Source organism: Hyperolius riggenbachi, chromosome 1, assembly GCF_040937935.1.
Source record: "Hyperolius riggenbachi isolate aHypRig1 chromosome 1, aHypRig1.pri, whole genome shotgun sequence".
Classification (NCBI taxonomy): domain Eukaryota; kingdom Metazoa; phylum Chordata; class Amphibia; order Anura; family Hyperoliidae; genus Hyperolius; species Hyperolius riggenbachi.
In genome coordinates, this window is record NC_090646.1 from 627544819 (window position 1) to 627565087 (window position 20269).

General features: G+C 42.8%; 1 protein-coding gene across 6 annotated transcripts in view; it reads left to right on the forward strand.

Moving 5' to 3' along the window:
• Nucleotides 1-20269, forward strand: part of PDE4D (phosphodiesterase 4D) — a 1320537-nt gene that overhangs the window by 1066706 nt on the left and 233562 nt on the right. For all 6 annotated transcript variants that reach the window (XM_068251213.1, XM_068251214.1, XM_068251219.1 and 3 more), the window contains 3 exons: nt 2981-3017; nt 10069-10142; nt 18034-18080. In XM_068251213.1, the coding sequence (XP_068107314.1) occupies nt 2981-3017; nt 10069-10142; nt 18034-18080 (158 nt within the window). The remainder of the gene's footprint in view (nt 1-2980; nt 3018-10068; nt 10143-18033; nt 18081-20269) is intronic.

Sequence of the window (20269 nt, forward strand, 5' to 3'; positions counted from 1 at the left end):
AATAAGTTGATTTAGATAGGAAGGAACTAGGTTGTGGAGAGCTTTGTAGGCGAGGGTAAGGATTTTAAATTGTATCCTTTGTGTAACTGTCAGCCAGTGAAGGGACTGACAGAGGGGCATTGGGCTGGAGAAGCGGGAGGAGAGGTGGATGAGGTGTGATTGGCAGCCAGTGAAGGAAGTAACGGGCATTGGGCTGGAGAAGCGGGAGGAGAGGTGGATGAGGTGCGATTGGCAGCCAGTGAAGGAAGTAACAGGGGCATTGGGCAGGAGAAGCGGGAGGAGAGGTGGATGAGGTGCGATTGGCAGCCAGTGAAGGAAGTAACAGGCATTGGGCTGGAGAAGCGGGAGGAGAGGTGGATGAGGTGTGATTGGCAGCCAGTGAAGGAAGTAACGGGCATTGGGCTGGAGAAGCGGGAGGAGAGGTGGATGAGGTGCGATTGGCAGCCAGTGAAGGAAGTAACAGGGGCATTGGGCAAGAGAAGCGGGAGGAGAGGTGGATGAGGTGCGATTGGCAGCCAGTGAAGGAAGTAACGGGCATTGGGCTGGAGAAGCGGGAGGAGAGGTGGATGAGGTGCGATTGGCAGCCAGTGAAGGAAGTAACAGGCATTGGGCTGGAGAAGCGGGAGGAGAGGTGGATGAGGTGCGATTGGCAGCCAGTGAAGGGAGCAACAGGGGCATTGGGCTGGAGAAGCGGGAGGAGAGGTGGATGAATCGTGCAGCAGAGTTCATGATGGACTGTAACATAACGGCGCTCAACTGTTGGCAGGGAAGCCGCAGAACAGAGTTGCAATAGTCTAGTCGTGAGAGAATCAGGGCATGCACAAGGAGTTTGGTAGTGTTATGTGTGATAAAAGGGTGGATTTGTCAATGTGTGGTTTGAATGAGAGAATTGAGTATTTCAGAGAGTCCAGTATTACATCTTTGCAGCGAGCCTGTGGGAGTTGGAGTTTGGCAGATCTTCCGATAATATTGCTAAAGGGCCCTTTTCAACTAGCAATCGCAATCACAAACACTTGCAATTGCAACTTTTCATTTGCATTGCATTATCACTCTAAAAATTGCTCCAGGAAGCGATTGCGATTTGCGATTTCCATATCAAATCACTGGAAAAAACTTCTCATTATTTCTATGATAAAGTAACAACCCTAGCGATTTAAAAATAACTAGCGATTTGCGATTTTGCGGTTTAGCTGTTTAGTGGAAAAAGACCCTATAGAGACACAATTTAGGGTCAGCTACTTGTCTCCAGTAATCCCACCGCAGGCAGGCGAGGTCCAGAGTAGGTGTAGAAAGGATGTATTCCTGTCTCAGGACAACGGTTTGCTGCATCAGGATTCCCATGTCTACTGGAAGAGTTAAACACTGGCATTTTCTCTTAAACATCGTAATTCATTCAGCATCTTTTCCCACACTTCCATTAAAATAACCCAAATATATGTCCATACAAATACTTTTTAACAAGGCGGCACTGAATTCACAATATGCAGATGTCAGCTTTACTGCCGGGTTTCTTTGATGCGACCCATGGGAGATTATGGTCTTGGAATGTAGCATGTTTTCCAGAGCTGGCCAGCAAGATGAGATTTTGTAGCTCAGGATCATTTGGCTGGTCACAAGATTAGTCTGTTGTAGTTGATAGTGTGAGGCCTGGGACTTTGAGAGCAATCTTTGTCACTTAGGGCCTGAGCCCACTGATGCTGAAAAGTGGACAGAAGCGGATACAACTTCATCTCTAACATTGATGTTTAACCATGTTGGATTATTGTGGCTCTGCATATTAAACAAGCTGACACATCCTTGCATTCTAGTGCATCTGGAGGTGTTTAGTTTTCAGGAACAATGGGTGATTAGCATACTTCAGCAGTGGTGCATCGGGAGACCTCTCGGAGCTCACTTCAACCTGAAATACTGCAAATACCTACTGTTTTAAGAAAGTGAACTTTTTAGCATTTTAGTAAGAGGCCTTTTTGGTCCTTTAAAGCCTTACACACACCTAGGAGTTCTGGTTTACCATAAGCTTGCTGGGCAACCTGTAATTATATGTGCATGGGCCTTGATTTGGGTTGCACTAATACAAAGATGGTAACCTGAACAGTTAGAATTGTAGTGACTCAAGATGTCTCCTGCCAGGTTTTTTCATTGGCGCTACTGCAGAATAATTCATCATGCAGATGAGACCAAATTTGAAATTTGTATGATGGTTTTGTGAAGTGAATGGTTTTAAGAACCAAGGTCTACCCTTACAATCCACACTGATCGGTTGCATGGTTCTTAACATGGTTTCTATTTAATCTGGTCTTTGACTATGCCTGTGTGTGGTAGCAATAGCTGCATTGCACAGTATGTGATAACAGGCTGACAATTCCTGGCTGTGTAATGCTGGGCGCACAGAGCTCGTTTTTGCCGCTCGATACTCCCGTTCGATCATTCGCCGCTCGATTCCACAGTCAATTCTCCTATCTTCCGCTTGTTCTTATCATTTTCCATTCACTGCTATCAGGAATTGAGCGGTGAAACGATCGGGCGGGAGATCGGACATGTCGGAAATTATCGAGCCATCTTAATAGCGCAAAACGAGCCGTGTATTCCCAGCATTACAGTACCAGTCAGTGTGCCGTGGGCTACTGGAGTGACTTTGCCAAGTGGTCGCTGGCCTGGATAGTGTCTTGTCACCAGAAGAAAACGATCCACAGTGTTATTTTTAACCCTAAACCTCAACCAAGGACACAGGTGCTGTGCAGAAGCATTTTTATGGATTGGTTTGTGACTCGTGAGAAGAAACCGTCCAATGTGGAATTTATGGGAAATATCCATACTATATGAATATGAACAGTCGATCCATCCATTTGTTTACCGTGCATATGTAAATCGCTTGCTTGCAAATCTCTGTAATGGAAGGATGTTTATAAAGAACACTACATGCTGCTTTATATGACAAGTGTAATGCGTACTGATCGAAGTTTTTACTTTTGTTTTACAGACATGGAGATGACTTGATTGTAACACCATTTGCTCAGGTAAGTGATAAAAATTGTACAGTCAGAAATAAGGTCTTTAAACCTGAGATTTCCCACGTAGCAAAGGACAATTGACCTGAAAGGTGTATGTAGGCTGCCATATTTTCTCAAAGGATACATGAGTTGACATGTCTAGATATAGTGGCAAGCACACAAACTATGCTGTTTTGTTTTTTGTTGTTTTTTCCTTTACCTGAAAGTGCTAAAAATCTGGTATGCAAGTGACAGTTTGTCCGGGTTGGGACTGGGTCAGACTATATCTTATCCCTCATTGATGAGGAATTACAGCCCTAAAACTTTCTGAAAAATGGCTCCTGCGCTGGTGATAAGGGTCAATAGTTCATAGATTTTAGCTCTGGCATACATCCATGCATGTGTCATTGAGCATAGACTATAAAATAGTAAACATTTAAAAAGTAGATTTAAAAATAACTGTGGGATATCAAAGTCCTTTTTAAGAGAAAGATTGATACAATCAGTTTTTCACCTTGTGTTTAAACAATACCGGCTTCCTGACCTTTCATGCATCAGTGGTTGCTGTTTGCAATCTACATGTTGCCACTCGGTACACTTAGCCAACAACATGGCCTGACGTACCACTGCTACGCCGATGAAACACAGCTATACCTGTCCTTCAAACCTGGTGGAACAGACCCTACCCCAAAAATAAACTCTTGTTTAGCTGAGCTACAGGCATGGATGAAAACTGGTTGAAACTGAATGCTGACAAAACTGAGGTCCTTTGTCCAAAGCCAGTGCCCGCCATCAAATCCGCTCTATCCTAAAACCAATCAGGATTGGGAATTCAGACATAAACAGCTCCAACCTTGTGCGCAGCCTTGGCGTACTAATCGATGGGGATTTGAGTTTCAGAAACCAAATTTCATCTTTAGTTAGTTTCCTACTTTCATCTGAAGAACATTGCAAAGATTAAACATCTGATTCCCCCAGAGGATCTTCCAACCCTAGTTCACGCCTTCATCACATCACGGCTGGACTACTGCAATGCCCTTTATGCTGGCCTCCCCAAAAAGGACCTGCGTCGCCTGCAATTAGTGCAGAATGCTGCTGCCAGATTGCTAACAAACCAGCCTCGCCACTGTCACATTACACCGATCCTTCGCTCACTGCACTGGCTACCAGTAGAATGGAGAATACTCTTCAAGATTGGACTGCTGACATTCAAATCCCTGCACAATCTGGGCCCTGGATACATGAAGGACTTGCTGAAGCTGCACCACACCTCTCACAACCTCAGATCAGCAAGTTCTATAAACTTAGTCACTCCCAGAGTGCACTTCAAAAAATCTGGAGATAGAGCCTTCTGTCATGCTGCCCCTACTCTTTGGAACTCCCAGCCACACCCAGTAAAGACAGCACCATCCCTGGAGCTATTCAAATCCAGACTGAAAAGCCACCTGTTTAGCCTGGCATTTCCGGACTTATAAAATTCTTCCTCTGTACCACGATGGTCGGAGCCATGCTTATGCGCTTTGAGTCCTATGGGAGAAAAGCGCTCTACAAATGTTGTTTGTTGTTGTCAGAATAACATCCCTGAAACAAGCGTGTGGCAAATGCAGTAAAACTTTAGTCAGACATCTGATCTGCATGCTTGTTCACTGTCTTTGGCTAAAGTTATTAGGGCCTGTTTCTGCTACATAGAGATTCACAGCATTTCCCCACATGTGAGCTGCACAGGGAAAAGCTACATAACTGTAACATGAGTTTATGTCCAGATCGCACTTTGGTGGGAATCTGTACGACATGCTATGGATTAATGTAGCCAATTCCCTTAAAGCGAATCATAGATGAAAAACTAACTAACAACTTTATCTATATATCTTATCTAAAGTTTAGATGAGGTTTACACAATAAATCTAGATGCAAACAGCTTCAACAGTATGATTATTTCTTCCTGTGATACAATGAGAGCAGCCATGTTCTGCTTGTGATCATTACACAGGCAAGCTCATCTGCATCTCCAGCCCTCAGCCTTTGAAAACTCTCCTCCCCTCTCCTCCTCCCCTTTGCCTCTGAAATCTCTGGCTAGTAACCTGCTCCTCCTCCTGGCCAGACTGAGCTCCCATAAGCCCTTGCTGCATGGGTCTCTGAGTGCCTAGGTGCTGGAGGAACCGTGGGCAAGGCTTTTTTAGTTTTATAGGGAATTAGGGTATTAAATCCATTATTTGGCTTGAGGAATGCCCTATAAACTATATGAAAGGAACACAATTATGCAATGAATAAAAGTTTATCTCGGATCCATAAGCCGTGCATGGCTGCAGCTATGCAGCCGAATCGGAACGGGCCACGGCTCTCACTAGAAATAAGCCCTTAGAGGCAGAGGATCAGCAGGACAGCCAAGCAACCTGCATTGTTTATGACAACTGACCTGAGAGGGAAATGTGGGCTGCATTTCCTTTTAAACAGACATTACATTTGTCGTAAGACCAAGATGGAACAAGGCATTGGTGACCTCTTCTACTCTATGTTGGTCTGTAATGCTGATATTGATGCTCAAACTTTGGAGTCCTTCACCTGGAAATCAAGCAGGTAGTGACCTTCCTCCCAAAGTATTGTTCAGGGCACAGCTGTTGTGTGGGGTCTGAAGAAGCTGCCATAGGGAACACTCAATGGGCTCTAGTCACAAAACTTCTCAAACCACTTATCACCTAATCAATAAAAATAACCTTACAGCATATTTACAAGCTTAATAATCACTGTTGTTCCTAATTAACCTCATTTCAATTTGACGTTTCTTGCCTTAATATTTTTACTCTTTGGAAGCTTATAAAAAGTAACATAAGGTGAGAACAGGTGAGAAAGCTTTGTGAATCATGCCAATTGGGCTCTCTTCACAATGACTTACGCATGCCTCTTTGTGAATAGAGCCCATAGTAGCTGAAAAATAAAATGTCATAAACTGTAACGGTAGAAATGTTGAATTCCAATATGTTAAGGGATGGATTTTGGTTAGGCCTGCAACCCACTGGAAGTGATATTCAGTGATTCTTGGCGACACAGTGAGAATACTATGGGGTTGCTTCCACTTGCAGCGTTGTACCATTTTGGAAGGTGCAATTGCGGACTTCCATAATTTTAAAATTTGTGGACTTCTGCGATTTTGGGAATCGCAGGCATTTTGCAATCCGCCGCAAATGGCCGGCGGTGGGCTCCAGGTGGACTGAAGTCTGACTGGATTAGCTGCATGCTTGTTTCAGGTGTGTGAATCACCCTACTGCAGCCAGAGACCAGCAGGACTGCCAGGCTACTGGTAATGGAGATGTATACAAAACTTATACCTACCTGGGGCATCCTCCAGCCCCATCCGCATGGATCACCCCCACACCGCCGTCCTCAGTCTTCTCCAGCTCTGGTACCGGGGCCTGTAACTTTAGCCAGTCTGAGCAAGTGCAGTGCGCTCCCTCCATCTCTCTCTGGCAGAGAATAGTACTGCAGAGGCGCAGTACTAGTCTCTACCGTAGCTACTGAGGGAGCGCACTGCTCATGCATAAACCTGGCTAAAGTTACGGGACCCGGTACTTGTGATAGAGAATGCTGAGGACAGCGGCGTGGGAGCGATCTGTGCGGATGGGGCTGAAGGAAGCCCCAGGTATGTATAGATCTTGTGTGCATCTTTGTCTCTGGTTTCCTTTTAAAGGGGGAAATATGTCCACTTCCATATACCTCTCACTTCAGGTGTCCTGAATACCCACTTTCTAGGTTCCTACACCCTTTATGACCCCTCTGCACAATACCATAAAGGGAACCTAAACTGAGGATATGGAGTTTTCCTTATAAAATAATACCGGTTGCCTGACTCCACTGCTGATCCTGTGCCTCTAATACTTTTAGCCACAGCCCCTGAACAAGCATGCAGATAAGGTGTTCTGACTGAAGTAAGACTGGATTAGCTGCATGCTTGTTTCAGGTGTGTGATTCAGCCACTACTGCAGCCAAAGATCAGCAGGACTGCCAGGCAACTGGTATTGTTTGTTAGGAAACATCCTTATCCCTCTCAGTTTAGGTTCCCTTTAAAGGACAGCCGAGGTAAAAATAAACTGAGAAAAACTATTGCATTATAACTTTAGTCTCCTAAAAATTACTACTTTTTTTTGAGATCTTAGTATTATATCTAAATTTAGTTTTTAAGCTTTTACTGTTTCATTATCTCTGCTTTGACACCTTCATTGAAGTATGCCAGAGCTCAAATCTATGCATTGACCCTTTTTATCTCTTTCCTGCTCTCCGAAACCATTTACTGACAGGAAAGTGTTTTATGGCTGTAATTGCTTATCAGTGAGGGTTATGCTATATAGTCTGACAGTCAGACCCGGGCAGAAACTGTCACTTGCATACCTGATTTTTTTTTTTTTTTGTAAGACCGAAAGAAAAGGAACGCAGCCTAGTTATTTGTGTGCTTCACACTGTACATACAAGTCTATCTCATCAGGTCACGTGTCACCTTGGTTGTTCTTTAACAAGCAAATTCTCTTCAGTGTAGCTAAACGTTTCATTGAGTACAATTATTCCCCAGCATTCTGTATCCGTCTCCACTACTTGTTTGGACAGATTTCCACACACACACCCACAGAATAGGCGTGTGATCTATATCTGACAGTCTAGCTCTCTTCCTGGCTGGGACACAACATTGGCATCAAGTTACCATCCATATTACTGCAATATTCCCCACGGTTTTCATGGCTTTATTTAGTCTGTCGGGAAACACAAGTATTTACCCCCAGCCGGCATGTAATCCTCACAGCTGGCAACATTCTATTGTTCCACAATATTTTCCTGTCAACAAAAACTGCTAAGCAGGGGCTGATAGATGTGGAAGCTGCCCCCAGATGTCAACAATCCCTGACTTCCAAAGCTTGGACATTTTTAGTGGTATTTTTGTTAGTGTTACAATTAAGTGTTAAAGGATACCCGAAGTGACATAATAGACGTGTATGTACAGTGCCTAGCACACAAATAACTATGCTGTGTTCCTTTTTTTTCTTTCTGTCTGAAAGGGTTAAATATCAGGTATGTAAGTGGCTGACTCAGCCCTGACTCAGACAGGAAGGGACTACAGTGTGACCCTCACTGATAAGAAATTCCAACTATAAAACACTTTCCTAGCAGAGAATGGCTTCTGAGAGCAAGAAAGAGAGAAAAAGGGGAATTTCTTATCAGTGAAGGTCACACTGTAGTTACTTCCTGTCTGAGTCAGGACTGCGTCAGCCACTTACATACCTGATATTTAAATTTCAGACAGAAAAGAAGGAACACCGCTTAGTTATTTGTGTGCTAGGCACTGTACATACACCATGTCACATGTCACTTCAGGTATCCTTTAAATGTCATTTCTCTGTATTGTGTGTTAGGACTCGTTTCCATGCAGCTCAGAGCCCAGTGGCTCTGCATTGAGCATCACTCCTGGCGGGGCTTGCGATCCCATTCATTATAGTGAATGGGATCGCGGGCTGAAGCGCCCCAAAATGTAGCAAACGTGCGTTGGTTCAGCAGGGAATCACCGCACATGAATGGAAACTGCAGACGGTGCAGTCTGTGCACTATCTGCTGGCCCTGCAATCTCCTTTCCATAAAGCGAAATATAACCCTGCATTTCAACTTTGCTCTAAAACATTATTTACAGCATATTATATGCAAAAAGCATTTTTTTTTTACTAGACCAGCATTGGAAGGGTTAAACACAGAGGTTTTAAGTTCCGCGCAGACGTTCAGATAGTTACATTCTATTTAGTTGTATATATTTAGAAATGTTACACACTCTTTGGCTGTCCTCCAACTCCTTCTCAGTGAGAGAAATGAGTCACATTCAACACTTAGATACATTTTATCTAACTCAAGTTCGGATGCATCTGCAGAAATCTCCGGGGACTTTAAAGCCCTGTGTAACCCTTCCAATGCTGGTCTAGTAAAAAAAAAATGCTGGTTGCATATAATATACTGTAAATAATGTTTTAGAGCAAAGTTGTCCTGCAGGCAGCCTCAATATAAGTATGGGGAAGTGGAAAATCGCTCTAAAAAGTGCTAGAACAGAGTGCTTTCCTAGGGGGTTTCTTTGTTTGTTTTTCTTTTACAAAAGCTGTACACTTCCAGCTCTACTGTACAAAAATAAAAAATTTCTACACCAAAACGCTCCAAAAATTGCTAAGCATAACTAGAAAATCGCTAGGCACATGCCTAGAATCGCTTAGAAAAATCACATCTAAAAAACACTGTGCGTTTGTGATTACGCCAGTGCTCTCAGGTGTGCACCGGCCCTTAGTTCTGTTTAGGTTAACCTATGATTCCATCTAAAAATGTATCTAAATATCGTGTAAAATGGGTTTTAATGCAAAGGCATGTGTAGTGGCCTTTAGGAAGTCCATAAAGCATTCTTCACCGTTAGTTGTCATAAGTATTCTCTAGTTTGCAAATGACACAGTTTATAACTTTTATATCACTCTAGAAGATTTCATATTCTTTCTGCCAATCCAGTTAGGTTGCTGTTCCAGGATCTACATGCAGCCACTTTGCAAAAAAGACTGGCCTGTCTATGTATTAAAGTGACCGTCAAGGTGAGAGTTATATGGAGGCTGCCATATTTATTTCCTTTTAAGTAATACCAGTTTCCTGGCTGTCCTGCTGATCCTCTGCCTCTATGTTTAGACATAGGCCCTCAACAAACATGCAGAATATTTGGGGTTTCTGACATTGCCAGATCTGGCAAGATTAGCTACATGCTTGTTTCTGGTGTTCTGCCACTACTGTAGCCAAATAGACCAGCAGGGCTGCCAGGCAATTGGTATTGTTTAAAAGGACACAAATATGGCATCCTCCATATCACTCACCTCTGGTTCACTTTAACTTGTATGTCCCAGCAAAACTTTCTAAGGAACGGTTCGTGTCTCAGCCCAACGATGCTCATGGTATCAGGAGTGCATGGACCTAGTCAATATTCCCATATATTTGAAACGGTTTGATGGTGAAGTCTATATAGTGAAGGTATATTGTGCAGAACTGATAACTGTATCTAATCATGTTTGTTTTTGCTTTTTAGGTACTGGCCAGTCTGCGTACTGTAAGGACTAACTTTGCTGCACTAACTAACTTGCAAGATCGAGCACCCAGCAAGTAAGTATCAGGAATTTGCAGCGTATGCTGGTGGTCGTGTAGATACTAGAGGGGCTTCAGTGTGACGGGGAGAGAACACAGGTTATCGGCACTAATGGCCTTTAGCACAGTCAGAGCAGGGACAAGGTCCTCAGCACCCAAGGCTGAGACACCAAAGTGCGCCCCTCCATCCCTCCCACCCCAGCCGTCACACACTGATTGCTATTAGACTAAGAGGGCCACAGGGCCCACAACCTCCCCAACACCTTAATCTCTAGTTATCTGGCTTGCAGTCACTACTATGTATCCCCTTTTCTTATGTCTTTCTGCTTCATACACAATTAGTAATGACAGCTGAATGAATTGTGTGCCCCCTCCTACACTGCGCCCTGAGGCTGAAGCCTCTCCAGCCTATGCCTCGGCCCGGCCCTGAGCACAGTACCAAATCAAGCCCATGCACTTGCAGCAAACCAGCGTACTGTACGGCCTATATGCAATTACTTTTTCGTAGTTTTCTTCTAGGATAGATTTTCAAAATTATTTTAAACCACCATCAAGCAAAAGTACATTTAAAAGCACCAGTTTGCCTACTTTTTCAATTGCAAAGTGGTGAAAAGTTTAAAGAAGATGAAAAATCATCTATTTGGGGAAATCTCAGGAGAAAAATTTGTGTGAGGAGTGACCAAGGCCCATATGCAGTTTCAGAAGTGCCACAAGAGTGTCATAAACAGTCTATGGATTTGTATTTAGTGAGCAGATGTTTAATAGGCAAAAATGTAAAAAATAGTACTGCAGTCTTTTCAAAGCTTCTATAAAAGTCCCAGTAAATGTTGCAGCTGATCATTCTAGGGCCTATATAGCCGTATGCAGTAGTGTGATCCCTTTTCACTTTACTTTTCTCCTAGGAGATAATTTGGTCCTCTTCTGTAGAGAGAGACAGAAGCAGTCTGCAACAGGGCTGCTCAAATCCGGATCCGGGAGATACCCTGATAGTTGCTATCCAGATATCCCCCAGTAAACCTGGAGAGGGGAGTGGGGGGGGGGGGGGGTCAAGCTTACCTGTCTGATGTCTTCTTCGTCCGTCCCTGGCGCCTCCCACGATGCGTTCCATGCGGCGGTCACGTGACTACAAACACTTCCTCCTTCCGGGTTGGAGGAAGTGTTAGTAGTCACGTGATGCGCGTGGACCGCAACGTGGGAGGCGCCGAGGGACTGACTAAGAAGACGTCAGACAGGTAAGCTTGACACCCCACCCCCCCCACCCCCCCGCCACCCCGCACAGGTTTACTGGGAGATATCCAGATAGCAACTATCAGAGTATCTCCCGGATCCGGATTTGAGCAGCCCTAGTCTGCAATTGTAAAGGTACCAAAAAGTAGGTGAAAAAGTACACTCACAATTATTCTGAGTATTTTCTGGCTTGCTGATGGCTGAAAAGTAATTTTATTGAAGAGGTGTTAAAATATCTTCTATGAGAAAACAAGATACAAAGGCCAATATGTAATTCACGTTCTCGGGTTTTCTCCTAGGTTAAATTTTCACCCCTTGTCAATAAAATGCCTTTTTAACCAATTCCAGACTGTGTTGGTAGAAATCTTCATCCTGCAGGTGGCGGCGAGGCTCTCACAGGAAATAGATTTCTCCTTCCCTGCCGCGCCCTACCACCGATCTCGCCGCTCTGCACCCACAGCAAATTTACTCGCCCTGCCGTCTGAGACAGCAGAGCTCTGTGAGCAGGCCAGGAGCCTCTTTCATTGGCCCCTGACCGCATGATCACTGTGAGCCAATCACATCGGCTTACATTGATGGCAGCGTCAGCAGCCAATGAAAGCGGCTCCTGACCGGCTCACAGAGCTCTGCCGTCTTAGAGGGGCAATGGGAAATCGGCTGGTATGTGCAGCGATTCATCAGTGAGCACAGTTTTCTGGTACCAGCAGTCTCCGGTAGGGCTGGTGCACAGAGCGGTTCTGAGCGTTTTTAAAACTCTCATAGGGGAAAACCGCTTGGCTAATGTTAGTCAATGGGACGGTGCACACCAGTGCAGCTCGTTTTTCCCTCAAACGCAAACTCGGGTCGTGCAGCATTGTTGAGATTTCTGAGACGTTTCTGCCTCAATGTAGAGTATAGGAATGTGGAAAACTGCTCTGCAAAATCAGAGCGATTTTTTTTTTCTCCCCACCCCCCCCTCACAAGTTTTTATTACAGGGGCTGTTCAGTTACAGCTTTACTGTAACAAAATATAAAATCTGCTACACAAAAACGCTCCAAGAAACGCTGGGCATGGTTAGAAAATCTCTCTAAACATGCCTTGAATCGCTCTGAAAAACCGGTTCAAAAACTGCTAGCGGTTTTTGGTGAGCACTGGTCTGTACAAGGGGCCAGAGACTGCTGGTATTCAAGGGGTTAATCACCAGCAAGCAAGAAAATACACAATTTTTCTTTTTCTTTTTCCACCTACAAAATTGGTAATTTAAATTGCATAACGCTAAAGCCCAATCTACATGATACGATTCTTTGTGCGATTCGATTACGATTCTATTTACGATCCGATTAAATCCGACATGTCCGGGATTCTATTCCATTCAATTTGATTTGCAAAACAATGGCGAATTGAATCGAATCAAATCCTGATCGGACATGTTTGATTTAATTGGATCGTAAATAGAATCGTAATAGAATCGCACAAAGAATCGTATTGTGTAGATGAGGCTTAATGTCTTAGCAGAAAAATCTGGAGAAAAATTGCATATGGGTGAAAGGCCATTATTCAAGTCCTTTTTCTCCTGTGTTGTCGTCTGAACTGATCGCTCACTGGAGCAGTGTTGTTGCTCTTATGTTTGAATACTTGGGACAGAGTAGATATTTTAGTTGTACTCTTGCTTACATCTTCATAACAAGCAGATACCGCAGCAGAAACAAGTACAGACTGTGTCCTTCACCTCTGGACAGGCTGCACTCTAGACTGATGGGATATTTTTGGATGGCAGTCTTATGTTTCTCTTCTATGGGCAGATGTGTGAAGACATAGACTCACGTGGCCTGCAGCACCATCTTGTGGTAGACTGAAATATTGCTCAGTTCTTTCTTCATTGTGTGTCTACGCATGTTAACACTTAAATGCCCACATGTACTAGCCCTTTCCACAGATCGTTATGGGCTACATAACCACAGAAGTCAGCATGATTTTGTGTAGAAGTATTAAAGCAGAATTTTAGCAAATAGTCACAACTTACCCTTTGGTTTGTTTGCATAAAAATTTAACTGGACACCTCTTATTTTGGCTTTAGAAAGTCCCATCACTAGTACAAGTGCTTCCCTTAATTCAAATAAGGTATAGGAAATAAGTGTATATATTTCACTTCAAGCACTTATCAAATGGTAATTGAAGCTGTTGTGCAAATGGCAATTGTTCAGCTCCTTTGCCTGGCAGCCCCGCTGATCTATTTGGCTGAATCACACAAGAAACAAGCATGCAGCCAATCTTGTCAGAATTGGCAATGATGTCAAACGCCTGATCTGCTGCATGCTTGTTCAGTCTGTCTAATGCTACGTACACACATGCGACAACGATCGTTCGTTGTTAACGACGAACGATCTTTTAATTGACGAAAGAACGACCGAAGTAAAGTTAGTTCTAAAAAGTGTGTAACGATCACATCGTTAGAACGAACGTTACACCACGTAAAAGCACTTAATGCGCCTGCGCATAAAATTGTAAAATTCCATGGAGAAAAAGTGAAATGCGCATGTCCAGCCTGGTACGAACGATCGTTTCCAACGATGTACTACTTTTGCAAACGATCGTCGTTGGGAAAAATCCGCCGAGACAGAACTTTCTTTTGTAGCAATTTGGCTCGTTCGTCGTTAGACTTAATAGTCGGTGGTTCGTTTTTTGTAACGATCGTCGTTGGTAAAGATCGGGGAACGATCGTTACAAACGACTATAGTCGCATGTGTGTACGCACCTTAAGTATTGGAGGCAGAGAATCAGGATAGGCATAGGTATTACTAAAGGCAAGTCTAGTGAAGATAAACTTGTGATGTAATGAATTGTATGTGTAGTACGGAGAGTAAATGGAACATTAGAAGCAAAAGTCTCATAATTATATTTTCAGTTATATAGCTTTGTAACCTTGCATCAGACTTTCACAGTAGCAGTTTAGATTCCACATTTTGTATTTTAAACTGTAAAACAAAGCAGCGCTAATGACCCTTCGAACTTTACAGCAGTAAAACCTTCTCAAGCTTTCTCTTATGGTTTCTTGGCTGTTTAATCTCTTCAGAAAACAGGACTGTGTTCAACCAAGTTAAGACTAGCTCAGAGACGCTCTTTTGCATTGAGAAGTCGAGTTGTTTTTTTTTTACCTCTTCCTTTACTGAAGACCAATAAGTCTTCTTTGCTACTAATGTTCTATTATCCATACTGCACATACAATTATCTCATAAGTTTATTTTAACTGCAGAATTGCTTTAAAAGGAAATAAATATGGCATCCTCAATATCACTCTCACTTCAATTGTGCTTTGACGTATGCCTGAAGTGAGAGGGATAAGAAGACGGCTATATTTTATTTTAAACAATACCAGTTAATTGGCAGACCTGGTAAGAGTACCTGACCTGCATGCTTGTTCAGGGTCTATGACAAAAGTATTAGGGCGGAGGATCAGCAGGACAGCCAGGCAATGTGCATTGTTTAAAAGGAAAATAAATGCAAGCCTCCATATCACTTACTTAGGTGTGCTTTAATGCTGGGAATACACTGTTCGTTTTGAACCGCGTAATCGAGCCGCTGATGGCTCGATTGATCATTTCCGACCTTTCCGATACCCCGCCAGATCCATTCCCCGCTCGATACCGCGGGCAGGACAATAGTAAACGAGCGGAAGACAAGAAGCGCCAGTGGGGACGCGCCAGAATCTATCAAGCGGCTCTATACATGGTTCAAAACGAACTGTGTATTCCCAGCATAAGACCCTTTCCTAACTCCCCTTAGATGCTAGTCCTCTGGGCTTTCTTGCACACGAGATGTTAGAGAACACATAAGCAAGTGTTCTCTCCACGATTCTGTTTTCTGAATACATCAAGAACGTTTTTTATATTCCAAATGAAACCGTTGTATTCCGGTATTTATCATGGAGCAAATCTGAAGACCTAACAAGTGGTTGATATATAATACCTTTTAGTGACTGTACAAGAATCTCTTGCAAGCTTTCAAAACTTTAAAGAGTAACTCCAGTGAAAATGTAATAAAATGCTTAATTTTTACAATTATGTATAAATGATTTTACTCAGTTTGCCCAATGTAAAATCTTTCCTCTCCCTGATTTATATTCTGACATTTATCACATGGTGACATTTTTACTGCTGGCAGGTGATGTCACTGGAAGGAGAAGTTGCTTGCTGTTTTGGCAGTTGGAAACTGCTGTAAATGGCCATTTCTCACAATGCAATGAGGTTCACAGACCGGAAACACTGTGGGAGGGGGTTCACCACCATATCAGCCATACAGATACCCCTGACTGTCCATTTGAGAAAAGGTAAAGATTTCTCATGGGAAAGGGGGTATCAGCTACTGATTGGGATGAAGTTGGATTCTTGGTTACAGTTTCTCTAAGTTTTTTGGGGGTTTTTTTGTATTTTTTCTTCAGGCGTGATACAGAACCAGATAACAGTATCCAGTTTTGTAACATGCCTGAAGAAACGTATTGAAAGCCTGCAAATAAGTCTTGTACAGTTACGCACTGGTTAAACTTGACAGATCAAAAACTGACTATTTTTATAATCTTTAATAATGGAAATTTACAACCAATCTGATCAGAATTCCTGATCGCTCGAACGATTGTTTGCTAGAAGTTGGACTGTTAGTGGCCACCTTAAAGCTGACAGATCTAACAGTTTGGATTAGTCCATATCCTCATGGGGACGAAAGCTCTCCCTGGAAATTAACCCCCACAAAGATGGTAACTAGTCTACTTGCTTGCACACTATTTTAGCAGGTTGAGCAAATGCAGTTCAAGTGCTACTGTAAACCGAGAGTCCCTCATGAGGAGATGGACTAGTCCGACACCTGTCAGAACAGTCACATTTCCACTGCCTACTGTTTTACAGCAACATAGGGGAAAAAATTAATTTTATAAGGCATTTTACTTTGCGAGACATGTACTTTTTACATGTATTTGAAAATTGTAACGGTTCAAAAAGTTATCAGTATTTAAATATTAGCACGTGATGAGGTCCACCGCTATTATTCCTGTAATAATCAATCTATTCCTCCAGTTCTCAGTCAGTGCACAAGTCCCATGCATCACTATATATATATATATATATATATATATATATATATATATATATATATATATATATATATATATATATATATATATATATATATATATATATATATATATATATATATATATATAGCATTACAGCACCCACTTACTACTTGGTCAGCCAAAAGTTTGTTTTTAAAGCGGATCAGAGATAAAAAACTATAACCAGTAAAAGCAAGAAGTTTTAAATCCGGATGATACCATTTACTGCTACTACTATAACAAGTAACTTGTCTATATATCTTATCTAAAGTTTAGATAGTTTACACAGCAAATCTAGCTGCAAACAGCTTCAACAGAATGATTTCTTCCTGTGATACAATGAGAGCGGCCATGTTTTGTTTGTAAACATTACACACAGGCAAGCTGATCTGCATCTCCACCCCTCAGCCTGTGAAAACCTAAAGGTGGCCATACACTTAGGGCCCATTCACACTAGAGCGTTTTGCCGCGATTTCGCTTTTTATAAGCGCTAGCGTAATGAAACCCTATGGGCCCGTTCTTACTTGGTTAATTTGCGCTAATCGCCGCAAATCGCCTAAAAACGGGCAAAAACGCAACCGCGCCACCTGCACCATTTTCAGGCGATTTCCCGGCGATCGTGTTTCAGTGCTATAGAAGCGCTAAACACTATCGCGGCAAAATCGCCGCAGTGTTCAGTGATTTTTCTGCGTGAAATCGCTGAAAATCACTCCTGCAAAAACACAAGTGTGAATGGGCCCTTATAGATTTGCAGCAGATTCGACGATCAGATAGATTTCTGGCAGATGCCTATCAGGTCGAATCTGACAGGAATCGATCTGTGCCACACACTAGGAACAGATTTCTAATAGATTTCAGAATGAAATCCTATTGAAAATCGATCTAAATGCATTATTGGACAATTAGATCCAATGCAACTCCATGGGCCGTGAATCTGCTGCCAGCATCAGATTGACCTAGATTTTCCATCCTGTCAGATGAAATCGATCGAAATCGGCCGCAAATTAATTGAATGGGGAATTTGATAGATTTCCGATTGATTCTATAGAATCGATTGATGGCTGAAATCAACCAGTGTATGGGCCCCTTAATTACCCCTCCTCTCTCCACCCCTCTGCCTCTGAAATCTCTGGCTAGTAACACCTCCCCCTCCTCCTGCCCAAATTGAGCTCCCATAAGCCCTTGCTACTGTCTGAAAATGCCAAGGCACTCTGAAAAGCAGTGGGCGAGCCTTGTTTAGTTTATAGGGAATTAGAGTATTAAAACAAAGTATTTGGCTTGAGAAATGCCCTATACAATATGAAAGGAACACAAGTATGCAATGAGTAAAAGTTTCTCGGATCCACTTTAAGGTACTGAAAGGAACCTAAAAGCCCCTCTTACTAAAAGCTCATTGCATTAAATATAAATAGAAGGCACAAAAGTTTTTATGCAGTAGATAACTTTATATTAAGATCCACCGAGATCATTATGGAATATGGTCAGCAGGTGGCGATGTTGCTCAGTCTTGCAGGAAAGCTTACTGTGTAGTTTTATGGATATTTTTTTTTTTTCCGGTTTATAGTTTTTCCAAAAATGCTTGTTTTTCTCTTTTATAGACGTTCAACCATGTGTAACCAACCATCCATCAAAGCAAATTTACCAGGTAGGTGAAGTATGCTGCTTGTACAGTCTGATTTTAGTTTCCAGTATATTCTATGTACAGATTCCTGCTTGATTGGTGTTTACCTAGCTGGTTTTCTGCCAGGAAAGCGAAGCCTGACATTGTGGTCTTGTGTATAATGATCTGTGATAATTCAGGTGTCGTGAATGGAGAATCTGATCTTTGATCATTCAGGTGTCACATGTGATTGGAGAATTGGTGCCAGCCCTGTATCACATAACTGCATGGTACAGTATGCTATGACTGGTGTATATGGTGTCACTGGAAGTTATAGTCACATATTTGTGTGCAACTACATCAAATCACTAGTTCCTGCGAAGAACTATGGTGTAAACCATAACAATCAACCAACCACTGGTTGCACAGGTGTGTGTAAACCATGAAAACTTTACTTATATTACAGTTAGTAACAGACAAGCGTAAAAACACATAAGGTCCTCTTTTTCTCTGACTTAGGGTTGGTTCACACGTGCGTCTGCTGAGCTTTCGCTTGGCATTGCGTTCACACGCCAGTGGTTAAAAGCTAGCTTTTGAAGGCTTTTGGGAAGCGTTGAAGGCTAGCAGTTCTGGTCTCTGCTATTGTTTCCTGGCATTTACCGCCTCTGAAAGCAGCATGTTGCTTCCGAGACTAGATGCAACGCCGGGATCTACCGCCAGGCTTTCATGAGAGCCTGCAAAAGCCAGCTCTAAACACTCCCATTCACTTGCATGGGACGGCGGTGGATCTTAAACGATGCGTCTGAAACGCCGCGTTAAATGCCACAAAAACGCCTGTCTGAACCAGCCCTTACTCTCCTTAAAACCTTTCTGACTTTAGCAGTGACCATAGAAAAGGGTAATAAAAAAATAAAAAAAAAAACTCCACATAAACTGTAAAAAAACAAAACAAGTTTTACAGTCTCAACACCTGTTGGCAGTGGCACAACTAGATGGCAGGGGGGGGGGGGGGGGGAGAACGACTACACATCAGATCAGGTGTTGTCATGGCTACTCTTGTTACAGGTGCAAAGATCATGATGGCCACACTTCTTTTATGACCCTTGTGATTTGGGCCCCAAGGCTGTAGGAAGAGACAAGGGAAGGCACATTTTGATGGCGGACCCTATGTATTGTTATGCCACTGCCTGTTGGGGAGTTCATCCACTTCTATGGCAGGAACTGTAAATCTCCCAGATGAGGAAACAGACAGCAAAGTGAACCTCAAAGGGGGTTTCTAGCACTTTCCAATGTAGCAATAGTAATAAAAAAAAAAAAAATCTGCTTTTAGCCTCAGAAATCAGAACCTGTAATTGGAAATGGTCGATGAGATGCAAATTCAAGTGGATTCCGGGTATATGCAAATCTATGCAGCTTGAAAATGGACCAATCAAATTTACCTCAGCAGAATTTGAGTGGTTCATTTTCAAGCTGCATAAATTTGCATACAAAATTTGCATAATGCGTTATCAACTCGAAATTTGCATCTCAGTGACCACCCCTGCATGTAATACTTCTGGTTTTTTTTTGGGGGGGGGGGGGTGTTTACATTTTAAAACTTGATATACCAAGCCTAGCTTCTTGTTTACCAATCTGGGCTCCGCTTTTTTTTCTGTTTATTTCTGGACTGTTTGATCGGGTAGATGGCTCGTATTAAGTGTGTTGGGTTTTCAGTGATTCAAATATTACTGGCCGTTTTCTTTTGTTGTTCAATTACATCTATATCGTCTTCATAAGTGTGTATATTTTTTAACAACCAGCTACATAAATCATATTCATAAGAAAATGGTAGTATTCAGTACAGTAATAGTTCAGATAACAAGACAAATGACATTTATCTCATGCTTTTTTCCTGGTGGACTCAACGCGCCAGAGCTGCAGCCACTAGGACGCGCTCTATAGGCAGTAGCAGTGTTAGGGAGACTTGCCCAAGGTCTCCTACTGAATGGGTGCTGGCTTACTGAACATGCAGAGCCGAGATACAAGCCCTGGTCTCCTGTGTCAGAAGCAGAGCCCTTAACCATTACACTATCCATCGACACCAGACTGCAGGAACGGATCTTTTGCAGGAACGGATCTTTTGCAGGAACGGATCTTTTGCAGGAACGGATCTTTTGCAGGAACGGATCTTTTGCAGGAACAGATCTTTTGCAGATACTGATCTTTTGCATGTGTACAGCATCTGTGTGTGCAGC